The sequence below is a fragment of the Ipomoea triloba genome, chromosome 4, assembly GCF_003576645.1.
Source record: "Ipomoea triloba cultivar NCNSP0323 chromosome 4, ASM357664v1".
Lineage (NCBI taxonomy): Eukaryota > Viridiplantae > Streptophyta > Magnoliopsida > Solanales > Convolvulaceae > Ipomoea > Ipomoea triloba.
The window spans coordinates 13,293,352-13,315,532 of record NC_044919.1 but is presented as its reverse complement, the minus strand read 5'-3'; the positions used below and the strand labels follow the sequence as shown (position 1 = coordinate 13,315,532).

General features: G+C 33.8%; 2 protein-coding genes across 2 annotated transcripts; one reads left to right on the top strand and one right to left on the bottom strand.

The window, feature by feature from the left end:
- Nucleotides 1–7,353: 7,353 nt before the first annotated feature.
- Nucleotides 7,354–11,569, bottom strand: LOC116014969 (cell division cycle 20.1, cofactor of APC complex-like). The gene is made up of 6 exons (XM_031254943.1): nucleotides 11,090–11,569; nucleotides 9,757–10,020; nucleotides 9,368–9,637; nucleotides 8,696–9,277; nucleotides 8,355–8,579; nucleotides 7,354–7,928 (listed from the first exon to the last, which is right to left on the bottom strand). Exons 1-5 carry the CDS (start codon nucleotides 11,186–11,188, stop codon nucleotides 8,439–8,441), a joined length of 1,356 nt encoding a protein of 451 aa, XP_031110803.1. The 5' UTR covers nucleotides 11,189–11,569; the 3' UTR covers nucleotides 7,354–7,928; nucleotides 8,355–8,438.
- A 3,991-nt stretch (nucleotides 11,570–15,560) lies between these two features.
- On the top strand, nucleotides 15,561–17,956 carry LOC116015836 (LEAF RUST 10 DISEASE-RESISTANCE LOCUS RECEPTOR-LIKE PROTEIN KINASE-like 1.1). The gene is made up of 4 exons (XM_031256003.1): nucleotides 15,561–16,250; nucleotides 16,353–16,385; nucleotides 16,466–16,690; nucleotides 16,952–17,956. Exons 1-4 carry the CDS (start codon nucleotides 15,587–15,589, stop codon nucleotides 17,878–17,880), a joined length of 1,851 nt encoding a protein of 616 aa, XP_031111863.1. The 5' UTR covers nucleotides 15,561–15,586; the 3' UTR covers nucleotides 17,881–17,956.
- Nucleotides 17,957–22,181: the final 4,225 nt, after the last annotated feature.

Genomic DNA, 22,181 nt, shown 5'->3' with positions numbered 1-22,181 from the left:
TAAAAGTACAATCTATATATATATAAACAAAATCCTCCAAAACGAAATCTTATTTCCCGCCCAAAAGATGGTACATTAAAACAATTAAAATAATAAAATAATATTAAAAGTACAATAATATTAAAACAAGAAATCCTAAAAAAAGAAGAAAATGAAGCAATTGTAAGGTGACATAAATTTGATAGCTGCTTACTATTTACAACCACCATATGTAACCAAACTTACTCGGTAGTACAATGTCTCATTTCTATCATGAAGTCGGTTTAAGATCCTCAAAACAAAATCCTCCAAAACGAAATCTTATTTCCCGCCCAAAATATTGTACATTAAAACAATTAAAATAATAAAATAATATTAAAAGTACAATAATATTAAAACACGAAATCATATAACATCAAAACATTGTTATACATTACGATTAGTACATTGTTATAATCTATATATATATATATATATATATATATATATATATATATATATATATATATATATATAAACAAAATCCTCCAAAACGAAATCCTATTTCCCGCCCAAAATATTGTACATTAAAACAATTAAATAATATTAAAAGTACAATAATATTAAAACACGAAATTCTATAACATCAAAACATTGTTATGCATTAGGATTAGTACATTGTTATAATCTATATCTATATATATATATATAAACAAAATCCTCCAAAACGAAATCCTATTTCCCGCCCAAAATATTGTACATTAAAACAATTAAAACAATAAAATAATATTAAAAGTACAATCTATATCTATATATATATATATATAAACAAAATCCTCCAAAACGAAATCCTATTTCCCGCCCAAAATATTGTACATTAAAACAATTAAAACAATAAAATAATATTAAAAGTACAATCTATATCTATATATATATATATATAAATAAAATCCTCCAAAACGAAATCTTATTTCCCACCCAAAATATTGTACATTAAAACAATTAAAACAATAAAATAATATTGAAAGTACAATAATATTAAAACACGAAATCCTATAACATCAAAACATTGTTATACATTCGGATTAGTACATTGTTATAATCTATATATATATATATATATATATATATATATATATATATATATATATATATGTATATATATATATATATATATATATATAAANTATATATATATATATATATATATATATATATATATATATATATATATATGTATGTATATATATGTATGTATATATATAAACAAAATCCTCCAAAACGAAATCTTATTTCCCGCCCAAAGTATTGTACATTAAAACAATTAAAACAATAAAATAATATTAAAAGTACAATAATATTAAAACACGAAATCCTATAACATCAAAACATTGTCATACATTAGGATTAGTACATTGTTATAATACTTATAAAAACAAAATCCTCCAATACGAAATCCTATTTCCCGCCCAAAATATTGTACATTAAAACAATTAAAACAATAAAATAATATTAAAAGTACAATAATATTAAAACAAGAAATCCTAAAAAAAGAAGAAAATGAAGCAATTGTAAGGTGACATTAATTTGATAACTGCTTACTATTTACAACCACCATATGTAACCAAACTTACTCGGTAGTACTATTTACAACCACCATATGTAACCAAACTTACTCGGTAGTACTATTTACAACCACCATATGTAACCAAACTTACTCGGTAGTACAATGTCTCATTTCCATATGTAACCAAACTTACTCGGTAGTACAATGTCTCATTTCAGTCATGAAGTCGGTTTAAGATCCTCCATACGACGATTGTTCTATGTTCCGCCAGGGTGTAGAGAGTTATACTATCTTAGATGTCTTTTAAATTTGGTACGCGGACCTTTTAGCCATGAAGATATTCGCACTGTTGCAGGAGTCATTCATAATTTGTTTAGGGATGCGTGTTATGAATATGGATTATTAGATGATGACAAGGAGTACATTGATGGCATTTGATTCGAGTTACTGGGCATCCGCGTATGCTTTGCGAAGGTTATTTGTTACATTTCTCACTTCAAGTTCACTCAGTAAGCCAGAAGTAGTTTGGAATGCCTTTTGGGACTTTCTTGCCGAGGATGCACAGGTTCAATGTCGACGTGTCTTGCAAAATCCAGGTATATCGAGCTCCAATCTATTTATTCGACTTTGTTATTTGCTTTTCATTATTTATAAATAAAATAATTTGTTATTTGTTTTTGTTTCTTTTATTTTTTTGCCTTTTAAGAGTTTATGTTATCGGATTCAGATAAAAAACAGTTTGCTCTAATGGAGTTGGAGAATTTGCTATCTTCGTGGGGAAAAAGCTTGAAAGACTTTCCGGAAATGCCAATTCCAGACGAAAGTAGCATGGGTTTGAGTGAAAACATGTTGATAGCCGAAGAGTTGCCGTATGACAAGGAATCTTTGAAGATAGAGCATGAGACATTGGTAACACAATTGATTGATGAACAAAGGAATGTTTACGACTCTATGATGAATGATATTGATTCAAATGGAGGTGAATTATTCTTTGTGTATGGTTATGGGGGAACAGGCAAGACGTTCGTGTGGAGAACGTTATCATCAAAGATAAGGAGCCGCGGTGATATTGTTCTAAATGTTGCTTCCAGTGGAATAGCATCTTTGTTGTTGCCGAGAGGTAGAATGACGCATTCCAAATTTGCTATACCACTTTCTTTGAACGAAGATTCCACGTGCAATATATCGCAAGGTAGTGACCTTGCTGAGCTTATAATAAGGAGCAAATTGATAATATGGGATGAAGCACCGATGACGCACAGATACTGTTTTGAGGCTTTGGACAAAACCATGAGGGACATATTGAGGTTCGCCATATCGGGTAGTGCTGAAAAGACTTTTGGTGGAAAGATAGTAGTTTTGGGCGGCGATTTTAGACATATCCTACCTGTTATTCCGAAAGCAACAAGACCAGAAGTTGTCGGAGCAACTATTAATTCTTCATACCTGTGGACAAATTGCAAGGTATTAAGGTTGACCAAGAACTTGAGACTACGGACCTTAGCTTCAGAGGAAGATAGACATACAGTTGATTGGTTTTAAAAATGGATTGCAGACATCGGAGATGGGATTGCAGGGGTTGTAAACAATGGTTCATCTGATATCGATATTCCACCATAAATCTCTAACAATGATATATAAAATCTCTAAACATGCCTACATCTACACATTAGCTATTAATTTGGGCAATTATTTACTCGAATTCAAGCAATGGTAACATCAACAAACATAAATGACCCAACTCATATCTTCACTTGCACTATATAATATTTGATGTTATAATTTAAATAATTGTATATCCATTCAAATATTCTTAATATATTATAACAAACCCATTCCGTACATCGCACGGGTGTAAATACTAGTTGATATAAATTTGATAATAACTTTTTAATGTCATAATTTCATACTAAATTTGATTTCCAGATGAAACACCAATATAAATTTAATTATAACTTTTTAATGTGATCTAATCCCTTAGCTTAAACAAATTGATCATCACGTTGCTTCTTTAATACCAAGCTCCCTACCAACCTTCTTGATTTCCAGCCTCCATGAGCTGCATCTGATGTTGCAATTATATTTTACAATGGCCACTTCAACATTTAGTTTAAAGAACCCCGGATGTTGTTTTGTCCATTTGACTTAGAGCATGACTAAACGTACGCAAACTGAAATTGGTGGGTTTATTATGTGCCACACCTTCTCGTTGCTCCCAAATTTCAGGCCCTTATTCACATGAGGACACCTATTAATAGAGGACTATGAGGACAAATCATATCCATCCAATCAAATATATTGCACAGCTGAGATCATGCATATTAAGCAATTAAATTCATGCCAAAATAAGACAAATAATAGCTGGAAATTATTATTGAGGGCAAAGAAAAGATTTGATACCAATTATAATTAAGGAAGGATGGTAATTAATAAACATAGAGTTGGGGTTGAACTATAATTATGGTAGACACTCATTTCATTTCCAATCAGCGAGAGGCACGACCGAGCCTAGAGGATGGATGAGCCGAATGCTACACCGGAGGAAACGAAACCGCTACAAGCGAATTCCGCCATGGATGATGACGAGCAACGGATGGGTTCTGAGTACACATTTGGGACGGCAAACATCAGCGGTAAGTTACGCAAACAAGCCTTAATATATGTTTATTCATGCAATAGGTCTGAGTTGTGTGTTTGATGAAAACATGAGAGTATTAAACGAATTGGATACAAACTAAACACTGAAGTGTTTGCGCCATAAATTAGTATGTGTTAGTTGTTAGGAAAAACGTATGTTTACAGTTGTGTGCCTACATTTAACGTAGTGTGTGCCCATGACTTGACAATCGTGTGCGTCGAATGTAAATTAATATTATTTGTTGGCCAACCATGCTTAGACGGAAGTGTTAAAGACATACGCAAAAACCGTTGCTGGATTCAGACCCACTGCAAATAGACAATGGCACCAAGTTAATGTTCAAGTTTTAAAAAAAAATTAGTATAGACATCTACTATTGTTTAATCATGTCTAACAAAGCAAATTCACATTCTAAACCTGGCACATGCGGGCAAAGCGAATTCATTGAAAATTATTTTGATTATTATCCAAAGAAAAGTTAGGCTAAAGATGCATCACCAAAGATTAAATCAGTATAGTCTGTGGACAAATGATATAACAATCACATTTCAACTGTAGGCTAAAGAACTGAACTTAGGCATGAATCCCATCTTAATGAGCAATGTGAGCACTGACCAGGCAGTCAAGTCGAGCATTAATAGTTTCAATGTCTTTCAATGGCTGCAAAATATTTGCCCGAAGAAGTCTAGTCCTACAGGGAATTATAATTAAGAAAATTGAGAAACTTCAAGGAAGCATCACATACTCTATTATACATAGCTAGAGACATTTTCCTTTGTCAATGTCACAGCATGTTGACTGTGATTGGAACCAATTAACCAAAGAGACATTTCCAGCATGCAAAAGATGTAAGCAGCATAATTTAGCAAGTAGTAAATATAGCAAGAGGGGATGTAAGCAACATGGAGAAACAGACTATACCAAGACTGGTATTACCTATACTCTCAAAAATAAAAATAAAAATAAAAAATAAAAAATAAAAACAAACAAAACAAAACAAAACAAAACAAAACAAAACAAAATACAAACAAACAAAAAACAAAAATAAAAAATCAATATGAAGCTTCCCCTTTCGCCATTAAAGAGTGATATGCCGCACTTAAGAAATGTGTAAAACTTCCAGGTGCTAAACATGATAGATCACTACTCAAGGGCTATTAATGAGTTCCTTCATATTGCTTATAAACAAGCACAAACACTCTCATGTAGCTTTATGTTTTCTATGTTACAATATCCCATATATAATTAAGAAATATGTCTTGATATAAAGTTTAGCTTTATTAAAGAACAAATGCCAAATGCCAAATGCCATAAAAGACTAAGATAAAATGCAGTATAAAATGCTATAGAAGACAGTTAATGTAATGAACAACAAACTGGGATATCAGTTAAAATGCCGTGGATCAATAATCTGTCAGTTAACATACCCTCCAAAAGTTTTGGTTGTCTTAAGCATTTGGAATAGGCTTCTCTTCTTGTTGCTTGTCCCCAAAAGGCCAGAGTGCATTGGCTCTATTATCTCCAAGTTCTGGACACTGACATCAAATAACAAGTACAACATTCATACAAGATATTTTCCCAACACTTGCCACTAGAATCTATAATCAATTCCAATGATGTATAATAGCTGAAAAGGCACTTCAATTGCAGGCATAATGGTAGGAATTTGTAGATTAATAATCTACAGTAATGTATAAACCAATATTAACAAGGCTACCTGGAAGAATCAATATTCATGTGGTCAAATGATCCATTAAAGGTGACCTGGAAGAAAAGCAGAGTAAACTGCATAATTTCACCTCAACGGAAGCAGGACTATTGGTTTCAGTTGGAAGTGCAGACTTAATTTGATGTTATATGCCATAATTATGCATACAACAAAAGCTTGATGTATTCCAAGTACATTTTTTTTTTTTTTTTTTGAAAAAAATATTCCAAGTAGATTAAACATTATTTAATTACACATTTGTGAGGAATGAAATAAACCAACAGCTCCAGCCTCATGCCATTAATAATAGAAAGATTTCAACTTTGGTTATGTACTGTTCTTGTATATCACAATCAGGCAAGAATTATCAGATTTTGATGACTATGGATTCATTCATACTGCTGCTTGCAGTTCATATTGTGAACAACAAAGTATAAAAGCAAATTAATCAATTTCCCTAGTAATATCCAAACTCTTGGCCATTTCCAGCAGTAGATTCTTCCTTTGTTTTCTGTTTATTTATTTTGAGTTAAGGTTGAGTAATGTAAAAGAAAGAAGCACATACCAGCAATGAGTGATTTGTAACAATGACCCCTTTCTCTGCTTCTGTCCTATGAATGACACAAATAATATTTGTGTTAAGAGCTACAGATCTCAATCAGGAAAAAGCAAGAAAAGTGTATATTGGCCTTTGGTATTATTTTTCGGAAATGAGAGCTTTACTTTTGCATCTTAGTTCATATATTTCACAGGCCCAAGAATAAATCACTACAATCCTGGTAGCTTAAGATAATTATATTCTAAGACTTGCAATATCAGTGACTCCTCACACTGTATAGGCCAATCCTTGAGCATACACAGAGATTAAGCAAAATTTTAAGCCACAATCATCAGAAAGTATGCACACATCTGTTGTAATATATGAAAATCAACTGTCTGAAAGAAATTGAAGATAAAAAGCATCACTAAGTGCCCTTCCAAATTTTTTTTTCGTTATGAGAAATAATACTAAATCACTGCAGGTTAATGGCACTAAAATGGAAGTCTGTCAGCAAATATCAAGACATGGTGAGGATCATGTTTTTGTCAATTATAGCTAGAGAAATGATACAAAATATGAACATTTCTTGTTTACAGTACCACTTAATGGTTGCTGCTGCAGCAGCCAAGCATAGATAGTATTGTTTGTAATATGAGTCTAAACCAAGCGCAGATGGTTCTTTGGCAGCTAAGTTTTTTATCAGCACAGCTCCCTTAAAAATTTCATTAGTTTGGAACAAAGTTAGCATCTAACATAAATAATAAATGGCATGAATGCATTGTGTTAAGCTATAAAAGCTTTGGAAAATAATTAGATTCAGTAGAGGCATGCTTTAAAAATTACCCTGGTAAGAATGGTAGGAGGCTTGTGGAATTTGGAAGGGAAAAATCCCTCTCCCCACCATGAAGCAAAATCAATCAGAGAGAAAGCAAAGGGCCTTCTTCAGCAGAATGAATGATATTGACCTTTATCTGAAATGGGATTTGCAAAATGGATTTATCTGAAATAGAATTTACATACCAATCTTAAACATTGGGGCAGGATGTTTTTGAGCTAATTAGGCATCAAAACAACAAGAAATGTACAAACAAATGAGATATTGTTCACAATTGATATGCACAGAAACTAGATTGGAGCTACCCTTCTGTTTCTATTGTGAGGAAATGTTGGAGGAGCCGGCAGGATATGGTTCTTCCTCATCGCACCTATCTGCAAACGTTCCCATCTCGCTCACTCTGCACTGTCTGAAGCTAGAGTATATATTGCTTGGAACTTTCAGCCATTGGTACCCTGATTTCATAAATGAAGTAGCTTGGCCACCACACCACAACTGCCTTTATCTGATGAGTGCTGGCTGTTCTGAAATGATTCGCCTCAAAAATGCATTCGAAGACGACTCTCAACAAGATTCCAAATAGTACTTTTCCATTTTCAGTTGTGTTCGCTAAGAAATGGATGTGAATCAGCTCCTGACCAGTGCTTTTCACATTACTTGGATGCTTCTTCCATCTTCAAGCTGGTGATTAAGGTTGTAAATTCAATAAATGCTTCTTTTCAGTATTGACAAGAAAAGGAAAAATAAGCATGCTAGCATATACACCATAGCAATATGTCCTACTGAAAAAGTGAGTAGAAAAGATTTTTTTTTTAAATAAAAAATGAAAATTTAAAATGTCAGGTTCTTTATGAACTCATCAGCATATTTTATCATCATATCTCCCATTTTTGCAATAACTTGTGCACTATGAGAATAAAGCATGGCCACAGTACCGTTTTCTTTCGGTGCAGTATATGTCTACTGAAGTGAAAAAAAGAAATTGTTTGTTTTTTTGAAAAATGAAATATTAAAATGCCAGATCCTTTATAGCTTCCAATATACAAGCACAATTCGTCTGAAACTGTAAAAACTTGTGAATAGAAAATGTAAAAAAGCAGACTATACCAGCTGACTGTAAAGCCATATCATCATCTGTATCTGGATCTTGAGAAGATATCAAATGCCAAACCAGGCCGAGGGTTGTAATATTCAGCGAATTCGGTTGATGTGAGCGAATGGCTCAGGATTTGACTTTGGAGCCTGTTTTGCCACTTCAGGGGTTCCAAAAACATTCCAGAATCTCAGTGTTTCATCTCCTGCTGCAGAAGCCACTGTGCAACCATCTGGACTCTGTATAAAAGATTAAAAGAGAATTATTAGCAAACATGTTTGTTTTTTCCCCCCACATTTTCTCTGAGAGTAATATTTCACTGTGTTTAATATTTTATAGAGAAAAGATGCTTAACCTGAGCCATGAAAAGAACTCGGGATGTATGTCCAGTAAGCTCTGCCATCTTAACCATTGATGGGTATTTCCAGAGAGTAAGCTGATTCTGAGTAAACCCATGAGAGCTTAGCAATTCACGCTCATTCTTGCTCCAAAGCAGTGAACAGACCTGTGACCCTGTATCAACTGAGTTCACACAAGCACCAGTATGGGTATTCCAGAACTTTATGCACCTATCGCCTCCACCACCACCAGAGGCCAACAAGTTACCCTGAAATGGACACCAAGCAAGTGCCTTAACAGCAGCTGTGTGATCCTCAAACCTGTGAAGCCACTTTGTCGAGGAGTTGGAAGAAGCAGTTGATCTGTCCCATATGTGGAGGAGATTATCATTTCCTCCACTAGCCAACTGCTGGCCTGAGGCAGACCATTTCAGGCCACAGACTTCTTGATGATGTCCTCTATATGTTTCTACGATAGGTGCTCTCACTCGGACATCATTGTTATTAATAAGACCATCCATTCCACCTGTAGTCAGTATATGGTTGTTCCAGTCAAGGGCCCCGACTCGTGATTGGTGACCGCCTCTCAAAGTTCTCAACTGCAGCAGACAGCATAAGAAAAAATATCAGAAAAAACTTTTTGTGACTCCAGAAAAGAAAACAAGGCCAAGAGAGCTCAAGGAGCAGACCAATCGGTTAGCTGTGGTATCCCAAAGCTGCACGTCAGAATTGTTCAAGCCAATAGCAATATGCCTCCCATCTGGAGCCCATTTAACACTTGTAACCGGACCATTTTCATCATCAATTGTGAACAGTTCGGAAGTGCTGCCATCAGATGCATCCCACAGGTAAACAGTACTACCCAAAGCTATAGAAAGAACATTGCTGCTGCCCCAATCTAATAGATTTAAGTAATAATCATCCACAATATCTGGAGCATCCAAAGTCCTCTCAGACGTCTGCATAAGCAAACCACAACTATAATAAGAACAATTTTCAAATTCAAGTAAAGTTTTCATAAAAAAAGTGATAATCATAAACTAAAACTCCAGTATTATCAGCCATTATGAACCCCCACCTGAGAAATGTGGCGCTTGGGTTTCGTTGGTTTGGCCTGGTAAGCAGCAGAAGAAAACTCATTCGGGATGCCCTTAACAGGGGTGGGTGGTTTGTTCTTAAATGCAAGGATCCTTGTCCTGTTCATGTTCAAGGCCTCCGCTAGCTGCTTTCTATATGCCTCTCTGGATGGTGAGCTGGTGGCTGGATTTTCCTTACCTTTCGTCACCATATAATGTGCATAGTCGAAATCCATTGCTGATCTATTTGGAATAAACCTATCCAACTATAAACCAAAACAAAAAAGTTAGAGTTAGTGTGCCAATATTTCTGATGCTTCTGTGGAAACTCAAGATCAAATATAAAAGTGGCACAAGCAAAATTTGATCATGAAAATAGACCATTTTGAAAAGCTTACTCACAGCCCTAAAATATAATCTGGGTATAATAATAAATCAGATTAAATTATAAAACCCATTTAGCAAAGCATATCATCATAAGCAAAATCCATTCTCAATGCCTAAAAGATACAGTGAAAGTTACATCAATTAGCAACATTCAGATCAAGGGTATATATACTCTTAATTTATTAAATCAGATTAAATTATAAAACCCATTTAGCAAAGCATATCATCATAAGCAAAATCCATTCTCAATGCCCAAAAGATACAGTGAAAGTTACATCAATTAGCAACATTAAGATCAAGGGTATATATACTCTTAATTTATTAAATTAGATTAAATTATAAAACCCAATTAGCAAAGCATATCATCATAAGCAAAGTCCATTGTCAATACCAACATTAAGATCAAGGCTGTATATATGTACAGTAAAAATCTTTCTCACCGCCCAGAAAATAATCTGGGTAAAATATTAAATCAGCAGATTAAATTATAAACCCCATTTAGCAAATCATATCATCATAAGCAAAGTCCATTGTCAATACCAACATTAAGATCAAGGCTGTATATACGTACAGTAAAAATCTTTCTCACATCCCTAAAAATAATCTGGGTAAAATATTAAATCAGATTAAATTATAAACCCCATTTAGCAAAGCATATCATCATAAGAAAAATCCATTTTCAATAGCCAAAAGATACAGTGAAAGTTATATATCAATTAGCAACATTAAGATCAAGGCTATATATACTCTTAATTTATTAAATCAGATTACATTATAAAACCCATTTAGCAAAGCATATCATTACAACCAAAATCCATTTTCAATACCCAAAAGATAAGCGAAATTTACATCTATTAGCAACATTAAGATCAAGGCTGTATATATATACTCTTCAACATTTTCCATTCAGTTTAATTACGAAAAGAACGTCCTAAGTATATAACATACATTTTCACTGGAATTTTTTCTCTGAAGATACTCTTCCTGAAGAGGGAAACGGGATTGAGTCTTGTTTGAAGAAACAGAGTTCCTTAATCCTGCATCCATCACGTTAATAACACCAAAAAGACACTACTACTAAAGAATCGCGCAAGAATTAATCTAGCAAGGGCCCAAGGGGTCTGAAATAGAACAGATTAGAGCGTTAAGAAAGAGAGAGAAAAAAAACACAATGAAATAAAAGAAAATATATATCAAACAAGAAATCGAGATTGAAAGTGTTGGAGATCGAGAGCCGCCAAGAGCCGCCAGCGGTGGATTGCCTTGAATCTTGATCAGGGAGAAAGCTAGGGCAGAGAACAGATAAACGAGAGATGATTGAGATTGAAAGTGTTGGAGATCGAGAGCCGCCGATGGTGGATTGCCTTGATCAGGTGGGATTCGGAGAAAGCGCAGAGAACAGAGAAACGAGAGATGATTGAGAGATTCACTAGAAAACGATGGTTTTATTTTTATAGATGTCAAAGCACCGACGGCTGCTTTTTCGAAATACCAAAAGATCCGTTGTAATATGTTAAGACTAAAATGCCCATCCTTGATCCTCCGTTTCCGGATGGATAACTGATACTGGGCTGGACCTCAGGATTTGATGGCAAATTATTGTATGAACCATGGTCCACACAGCTCTGTGGACCGTGGACCATGATAAAATGTACATTTTTAATATACTAAATGTACATTATTTTTGTACTGAATGTACATTATTTTTATATTATAAAAATAATGTACATTCAGTACACAAATAATGTACATCCCCTGAATATAATGTACATTATTTTTATATTGAATGTACATTATTTTTATATTGAATGTGCATTATTTGATAGTATGGTCCACACAATAATTATTGGGATTTGATAGGCTCTTTGGACATCCTTCACTGGGCTTCAAATACTTTTGTAAAATTATTTACAGCTTGGTGACACACTAAAAAATGTGTCATATTCATAAAAGTGTGAAATGAACGTTAGCCTAAAAAAGTCAATTGATTTCAATGCAAAAATTGTTCCCCATTATGGATAATGCGAAGGTTGAAAGTAATTTGAATGTTTTAATTGGAGATTTTGTTAGAATGGTAAGCTTGTATATATATATATTCTTTTTATTTTTTAGGATGAGTGGCGGAATTAAATGAGCAAACATAAATTTAATTGCACTTTTTATTTCTTCATCCCAAAAAGAGCTTTTTTCACTTCGTCAATCGTAGCCCTACGGACTAAGCTGGAGGCTTGGGATGTGGAAATTCTAAAAGGATCCATAGTTGGAAGCTAGACTCACCGCCTCCCTATCCAATTCATGCCTGCAGAACAAAGAGGAGTAAAAAGTAGTAATATGGTTAGAAAGCAAGGTCGAGTCATCCGTCCAGTTCCCTTGGATTTTGAGGAATCTGATGCGATTCTTATTTCTCCTTATCACCACCATATTAGGGTAGAAATGGATGTTTCTGTCGCCATCTTTAAACCCAGTCCTGCCTAGACTTTTGAAACCAGTGTGCTTCTTCTTGGTCCAAGACATCATTGAGCTCCTTTACAAGAACCTTTTCACGGTTTTGGAGCTCCCTCGAAGAAAGGTAGTTGCGATTCATTTGAATATCATTTAATAATAATAATAATAATAATAATAATAATAATATACTTGTGTTACATAATATTTTTGGCGTATTTGTTAAGAATTTGTGTTTTGTTAGGTAAATAACATCTGTCCATATTTGGAAGAAAGTAATATGGACAGATGTTATTTACCTAACAAAACACAAATTATGAATGTAACAGTTTGAAAATGACGATTTAGAGTATAAAAAGTATTCAAACGATAGACTATTCGCAATCTTTTCCCACTTTTAAAATATTATATCATTAAATTTAAAATTAATCATTATTTACTTTTCATTAATACAATTTTCACTATTCACTTTCTATTTTAAATTTAATGTACAAGCATATTAACATAAAAAATACTAACAAAAACCCAAGGATATAACATATATAAATTGACACATAATATTTTTAGCGCAAATTATATCGTGGACCGCGGTCCCAAAACGACGTCGTTTTGATTAATGAAAACAGACGGATGAACTCGCGCCACTCACTTTCTTTTCATATATACTGCACTTTCTTTTCATATATACTGCAGTTACATTTCAACACAACTGCAGTTACCTTTCAACACAACTGCAGTTACTTTTTGATATAACTACAGTTTCATTCGGTAATATAAAAACACAAAAGTAAAACTGTTATTCAGTATCTGTTCATATACACTGCAGTTACATTTCAACACAACTACAGTTACATTTTGATATAATTACAGTTTCATTCGATAATATCAAACACAAATGTGAAACTGTTATTCAGTATCTTTTCATATACACTGCACTTTCTTTTCAACACAACTACAGTTACTTTTTGATATAACTACAGTTTCATTCGATAATATCAAAACAAATGTAAGGCAGTATCTTTTGGAATGAACTGTAGTGTCAATTACGGGGCTCCGTCTCCCACTTACTAAAACGACGTCGTTTTGGGACCTCGGTCCACAATGCATTGTGGACCGCGGTCCACGATATAAGAACTGTATTTTTAGATGATGATGATATACATGTGTTACATAATATTTTTGACTTATTTGTTAATAATTTTTGTTTTGTTAGGTAAATAACTTCTGTCCATATTTGGAAGAATGTAAGTCTTGAAAAGGACAATATAAAAAAATATTTAAACGATAGACTTTTTTTTTTGAAAACCAAACAGCAAGTATATTAATTAACCAAAAGCAAATGCTGAATACAGTCAGGGAAAGAAGAAAACCAAACACCAGGACCAGACTGAGAAGCCGTAGCTCTTGCTAACACATGAGCTAGCGTATTCGCTGATCTAGCAATATAATGAAACGATACATCAACAAAGTAGCGTTTCAAAGAAACACAATCACGAACAATGCAACCAACATAAGAATTATTCGGCAAGGAACTCTTCAAAAGGTTGCAAACCAGCTGGCAATCGGAATACAACACAACTTTATGCCAACCACGATCCTTCGCCCAAGAGAGTGCCTCTTTAACAGCCATCGCCTCCGCAAGAATAGGATTCCGAAGACTCCTCACTGAACAATTGCGAGCCGCCAAATACCCTCCATCACTCCCATGCACCACAGCAGACACATACCCCTCCTCTCTATCAGAAAAAACAGCAGCATCAACATGAATAATTACTCCATCATTAATACCAGGAACGATAGACTTCTTCAGCTGAAGCTTTAGATTATTCCTTCTCATGAAATCTTTTCTCATTTTTAAAATATCATATCATTAAATGTGGGATTAATCAGTATTCACTTTCTATTCATGCAATTTTCTCTCCCCACTTTCAAAATTTGTATCTCTTTTGCATCACCTTATAAAAATTATTTCTTTGATCGATAACAAAATTTATTTTCTATAATTATATATTTTATAAATATATAAATTAATTTAAAATATTAAAAATCTTCAAATTTCATCAAATTATTTTACAAAATTTGAAATAAAATACTCCGTATTTCATGTTAGGCAAATATTCAGAAAGAATTATACTACGTTATAATTTACAATAGACTAATAGTAGATAAAATATTATTTTAATTATATAATGAATTATTTTAAATTTATATTATTAACAAAGTAATAAATATTAATAATTAAACAAAAGGAAAATTTCAATTACAAAATTGAAAAAACAAAGAAAAAAAAAAAGAAAAGGCAAGAGCACATTAGATTGCAATTGTAACAATTGCGTGGCTGAGAAGTTACTGAGATCTTTCACATTGATATTCCTCTATCAATGCACAATAGTTATTACGTCGACATCGTTTTATGAAAAAATAAAAAAAGAAAGGAAAATTTACGCGACCCATTATAATATATATTTTTATAACTCATAATGTATATTATTTTAAAGTATAATGTACATTATCTTACACTAGAATTTTATTATTCTAAACACATAATGTAAATTATTCTAACACATAAAGTACATTATTCTAAGACATAATGTGCATTATTTTAATATATAAAATACATTATTCTAACTCATAAAATTCAACGACGTCATTTTGTACCGTGGTCCAGTTATATAGACCGTGATTTGCCGTCAATGCCAAGCTACTTTGTTAAACGTCTTCAAAACGCTAGCCTGTCTTTCATTCCTCCTGTGGGCTCTCCAACTTAATTGTATAATTAATCAGTCTTCTTAACAAAATTCCAAGTCAATTGTATTGCTTGCTCAAGGGGTCATAGCTCATAGGCCAACATCCAATTCAAAACAGACATATATATAGTGATAGAAGAAGTGAGAGCATAAAACTAATTAACAACGTAACTGAAATACAATCTATTTTGCTTGGTTTTATTAAATGGGGGAGTTTGGTTTTCGGGCGCACTTTTTCTCAGCATTCCATATTATTATGTTTACAGTAATCATACTTCATAATTGTTGTCAAGTAGAGAGCAAATCACAAGATAGCTGCCCACTAGAATTTAAGTGTGGAAACATCTCACAAGTAAGTTTTCCTTTCTCGAAAAAGTCACATCCTGATTGCGGATTTTTGATTTTAGATTGTGATGCTAAACCATCTCCCACGCTTGTGGTTGGAAATGATAGATATGAGGTTTTACAAATGGGAAATGATTTTACCAAATTTTTTGATCCACTTCTGAATAAGTACATACAAAATCGAAGTTGTGACACATTCAGTAGGAATTTGTCATTTCCAAATACTCCTTTGATTTCATCTCATGTTCTTTACCAAAACCATATCCTGTTTAGATGCGAAGAAAGTTTGGAAAATAATCGGTATTTCAGTGGGTATGAACGTTACAATAAGTGTAAAAACTTTACTATATTCTATAAGAAAAATGGTAGCAATATAGTAGGTAGCAAATATCCCATCGATTGCTCACCCATTCAATTGCCATTTAAACATTTCAATACAAGCAATGAGGACTTGTTTCAGAAGTTAAGTCCTTGGTTCAGTCTAACCTGGAATGTGACTGAAAGTTGTTTGGGTTGTCACTACAAAGGTGGTCGATGTTTAGTTGACAACAGTAACAATTTTCAATGCTCTAAAGGTACGTCTAATTAATCATTTAGAGACTTTCGATCCGTTCATAATTGGATAGCATTCTAGCTATATTTTGTTGAGATGTTGTGTGAATTGTGATTGGTTGCAGGAAAAAATAAGCACAAGATTATTGAAATAGCAGGTACACGTCCTGTCTTTTATCAACAACTTCTAGTAACTAATTAAGAAATCCAAACATTGATATATAGTGTGTTAATTCAGTTCTGGGCAGCATTGCTTTCATTTCTGTAAGTTTGGTGACCGTCATGTGTGTTATCCGGCGTCGCAAGAAGGGACTTAGAGGTTATTCACATTTCTCAACCAAAAATCGGGAGGGTATAGAGATGGGGGTTCCGGTATTTTCCTACTCAGAACTTGTGAAAGCCACAAATGGTTTCGATTCTTCCAAGGAGCTTGGAGATGGAGGCTTCGGGACCGTTTATCATGGTAAGTCCAATTAGGAAGCTAAGGTCTTCACACCACAAGTCCACAATCTTTGAATTTGTTTTTTCAAATATGGTGGCTAAGTGCATATAATAAGTGGACCCCTGCACGATGCAAAAGCATTTTGGAAAAAATGGTCAAATACCAATTGAAACTTTTCTTTTTATTATCTGGTTCACTTAGGGGTCAATTTGATCCTGTTTTTTAATTGATTATAAGGTTTAGGTGATGGTGATTATGACTATGTATGTTTTTAACCTTTAGGTAAGCTCCGGGATGGAAGAGAAGTTGCGGTGAAGCGCCTATACGAGCACAATTGCAAGAGAATGGAACAGTTTATCAATGAAATTGAAATACTAACCGGCCTAAGGCACACCAATCTAGTAACCCTCTATGGTTGCTCATCAAAATCCAGCCGTGAACTCCTCCTTGTTTACGAATACATCTCCAATGGAACACTCGCCGATCACCTTCACGGTAAAAGAGCGAACGAAGGATCACTCCCCTGGCCTATCCGCCTCAACATCGCAGTAGAAACAGCCAGCGCCTTAGCCTACCTCCATGCTTCTGACATAATCCACCGCGATGTGAAAACCGCTAACATTCTCCTTGACCACAACTTCTCTGTGAAAGTGGCGGACTTTGGGCTTTCGAGACTTTTCCCGAGTAATGTCACACACGTCTCAACTGCACCTCAAGGGACCCCGGGCTACGTTGACCCAGAGTACCACGAGTGCTATCAGCTCACTGACAAGAGTGATGTTTATAGTTTTGGTGTGGTTCTTCTCGAGCTCATATCTTCCATGCCTGCCGTGGATATGAGCAGGCACAAACAAGAGATCAACTTGGCAAACTTTGCGATGAACAAGATCATGAGGGGCTCTTACAACGAGCTGATCGATCCGTCTCTCGGGTTTGAGACAGACGAGGAGATCATGAGGATGACTACTTCGGTAGCAGAGCTAGCTTTTGGTTGCATTCAACAAGAGAAAGATATGAGGCCTACAATGGATGGTGTAGTAGATGCATTGAAGGAGATTCGAGGTGGAGAGCAAAAAGGAGAGGAAATTATTCCACCACTAACAGAATCAGACCATGTTGTACTGTCCAAGAGTTTTAGATTTCCGACTTCCCCAATTTCTGTGACTGATAAGTGGATTAGTAGTTCTAGTACTACCAATAGTAGCTGTTAAAATTCTAAGAAAACCATCTTTTCAGTCCATCCAAACAAATAGGAGAGTGGGTAAACTTTAGAGGAGTTCGTGAAGATTTTTCTTTTTTAAATTAAAGCTTCCTATTACAGTTTAATTTTTTTGTTAAATCATGTAGAAATGCGTTGGTTTTCTTAATATTATGAAGTTTTGTACTCTGCAGTAGGTTTCTGTCTGTGGTGATGATAAGGCACTGATTCTATACATAGGCCCTAAATGAGTAAATAATGAACTTTGAAAGTTTTGATTAATGAATTATGAAAAAGGAAAATAATGTAATTATGGCATCCGGTGTCCCGTTTAACACTCACACATGGATGATGGGAGTGGGTTCGAGACTCAGTGGAGGCAACCGTTGACTCGTTGTGCTTCAGTAGGTTGAGAAAGTAGCTATGAACAGATACTACATTGTAACAGAATCAGTAGTACTCAAAAAACTGGTTAGTTGTTATACCGTGGACCATGATCCACAAAACGACGTCGCTTCAATAAGTGGGAGAAACAGCTCCCGTAAATTTCCGTAACTGATAATACAGCTTATCTCGTCTGGTCAACCTCTTGTAGTAGTGAGGAGCCTTCTGGGTGAAAGCTGAAGTTGTCGAGATAAATACATCTCTGCAGTAGAAAATACCTCCTCCTCAATTTGTTCCTTCAAAGAAAAGAAAGGAGATTGAAATCAGATCCAAAATATGGGATATTTTGAAAAAATAAGAGACAGTGACGATATGGTTTTTTTTTTGAAAGGAAAAAAAAAAACAATCTAATTTGTCTGTGAGGGGAAAAAACATGAGTAATTTGTCTGTGAGGGAAAAAAGCATGACACCATATTCTTAACTACCTACAGAATCCCGATTCCAAAGATGTTAGACTATCACTCGTTATATTTCAACTTGTGGCTAATCTTAATTACTACGACTTATATACAGTAGGTGTTAATACAAACCTAGCTACCAAATAAACACTAAATTGAAAAAAATTAAAATATATTTTTTAAAAATAAAATTAAAAGAAGATAGAATCAACTTATTTTTAACATGTACTCAAAAAAAAAACTTATTTTTAATATAGCAATATCGGTCATTGCTCTCTAAGTGGCGGAAGACGGTGTAGATAAGTTTTTGACATCTTTAATTTAAAAATATGTTCATAGAATCAATAGATCCGCCACCGATCAACACAAATTTGATCCAGATTAGAATGTTTAGGAAAACAATTTTAGAAATCGCAAAATATGAAATATTGATAAAACCATAATCTTAAAGCCATGGATTACTTGGATAACCAGGCATTAAGATCTACATACGCGATCTAAGGTTTCAATTCATGCATCCGGATCGCAACACGGAGAGATGAGGGTTTAGAGAGAAGGAGAAGCACAGCTTAGAGTTAGGGAGATGAATCGGGATGGTTTCGCCGGTTATGCCTGTTTTTTGGGTGGGATATAAAAAGAGGACGGAAACACTACACTGTAGGATGCATATTTACTTTTTTTAACATGCATCTTAAGAATGCATTTTTATCTTTTTTAATATTTGTTTCAAATTTGAATACAGTACATTCTATGAATACAAAAAGAAACGGTAAATAAATACATAATAATAAATACTTAGTTTGTTTTTTTTTTTTAATATAGGGATAAAAAATACCTAAATAGAGAGTCCAACACCACCCGCCCTAATTCTACTCCATACTAGCGACTTTTGTAAAACCTATCGCAATTCCCAACACCACCCGCCCTAATTCTATGAATGCATTGTGCTCATAATGAATTCAGACTTTTTCTTAATACGAGAAGTGCCTCATAGATTAGGAATTTTTCAAACTGCGTTAAAATTTTGTTGTCATAATTAGTATTCTAAACCATCACTACATAATCTCACAAATTTTCGATTCATCAATGATTTATTATTTTAGTAAAAAGAGAACACAGGTTCAATTTTAAAGTGCTCCATTATATTCCACAAAGTGCAGAATTCATTTGCGAATGAAGACCAAAAAAGTATTATATTAAGTAGACCAAAAGACTAAGACCCGGTCGGTCAATACTTAAGTTTACCCCAAAAAGGCAATCAACCAAAAGAAACGTATACCATTACTGGGAAAACAAATAAATGAAGGTATTTGAAAATTTGAATAATGAAGTCAAGTAGATAGGTATGAAAACATGACTTCAATTCGGCTTCAAATGGAGAAAGAGGAAGTGCATTCCCACTGTCTATGGAATCTTGGTAACAAAATTCCAAGTGCATTATTGCGATCTTATAGATATGTATATGTCTTTATTTGTGTGTATGCGAGTGAAGCATTGGCAGATTAAACAATTAAAACGCTCCTACCTACGAGCTTACCCAAATGGGAAACCAGTCTTGTACCCCCACACCCTCCATTTCAATTTTCTTCATTATGTTCTATTCTCTCGTAACATTTCTTCTGGTCTCTGGAGCTGAAACAAAATCCCAATTCAATTGCCCAAACGAATTCCTCTGTATGCAACGTACCCTTCCTACTTTTCCTTTCACAAATGCATCACTACCTGATTGTGGTTTGTTAACAATAGATTGTAATGCTTCACCAACTCCAACACTTGATTTCGGTGGTAAGCTGTATGCTGTTCTGGTACTTGTAGATAATGATATGTTAGTGCTTGGTGACCCAATTCTCTATGATCACTTGCAAAATCGAAGTTGCGATTTTTTCAATTGGAACTCATCATCAGTGCCGTCATTTCTTAACTCTTCTTCGGTTTCATTTAAAGTAGACCCATCCCAATTCCATCCGTTTTTCAAATGCAACCGAAGCTCATCACGCCAAAGTCGACGGGAGATGGATAGTTTTTTTTCTGGGTACAAGAGCTACGATGATTGCAAAAACTTCACTCTTTACTATAGAGAAAAAAATTATAATATTCTTGGCAGTAATAGAGTTCCTAAGGATTGTTCACTTATTCAATTGCCATTTCATAAGTCAACCAAAAGCAATGACTTATTTGATAAGTTAAATGCTCAAATTGAGTGCCTTTTTGAAGTGTCCAAAGAATGTTCAGATTGTCACAATGGAGGAGGTCAGTGTCAATCGGATAACAACCATTTCAAGTGTTTAAAAGGTATGTATAAAGTTTCTAGAGTTAATTCCATTTTTGGTCCTAGATTTATAGGTGAATTCCACTTTTAGTCTTTTTTTAGAAAACATCCACTTTTGGTCCTAGTATTATTGTGGCATGACCATTTTTGGTCATTCGTCAAGAAAATCATTGAAATGACATTAAATACAATGACATTTTGATCCTTTTTATACAAAGTAGGTTGACCCGCTATATTTTTTATGTTTATATTTTGAAACAAAATCAAAATTGAAGACTGAAATGCTCTTGTTTTAGACGAAATTTAAACTGTTTTGTTGATGGAGGACCAAAAACGGTCATGCCACAATAATACTAGGATCAAAAGTGGATGTTTTGAAAAAAAAAATGACTAAAAATGGAATGCCACCTATAAATCTAGGACCAAAAATGGAATTAACTCTAAACCAGAAATAATAGTGCAATATTATTTTCAAATACTTGGGATATATATGAAGCGTATTATATTTTAGCCAAAACTTCTAAATTAGTTTATTTATTTATTTATTGAAGTCATCAATAATTAAATTGTGTTTCTTGGAGAAAGCAATTTAGTTAACCTTGATTTACTTTAATTGTAGAAAAAAGAAATGATATTGTAAAAAAGAGGAAGCCGGATGTGAAGGAAATAACAAGTATATATTACTTTTAATTTTTCTCAAACAAGTTTTTATAAAATCATGTTTTATAGCGTGGCGTGTAACTATTGTATTAAATGTATTAATTATTGTTTAGACTCATTAATTATCCTGTTGTGATTGACTTGACGAATTTTACGAATATTCACATAATTAAAGAACTAGTTACCAGACGTCTATTGCACGAATAGTCCAATACCTAAATTGTATTTTTAAATTAGTATTTCAAAATGTATTAAAGTATCATTGAGTATCCTAGTGTATATCAATGCAAAATTATCAAATTTTTATAAAAGTAAATATTTCAAGAACAAGGCCGAATTTTGGACTGTGTAAGCTGGCCAACAAGCACATGACCTCAAATTTTAGAGGGCCTAATAGTTAATTTTTACCTAACTAGTTAAAAAATTAAAATAGAAAAAGTTTATAATTAATCTTAAAAGATTCTAGTGGAGAGAAATGGTAGAAATGTGTGCTTATAGTATTTCATATTAGAGATCAAGGGTTCAAATCATACCCTCTATTTT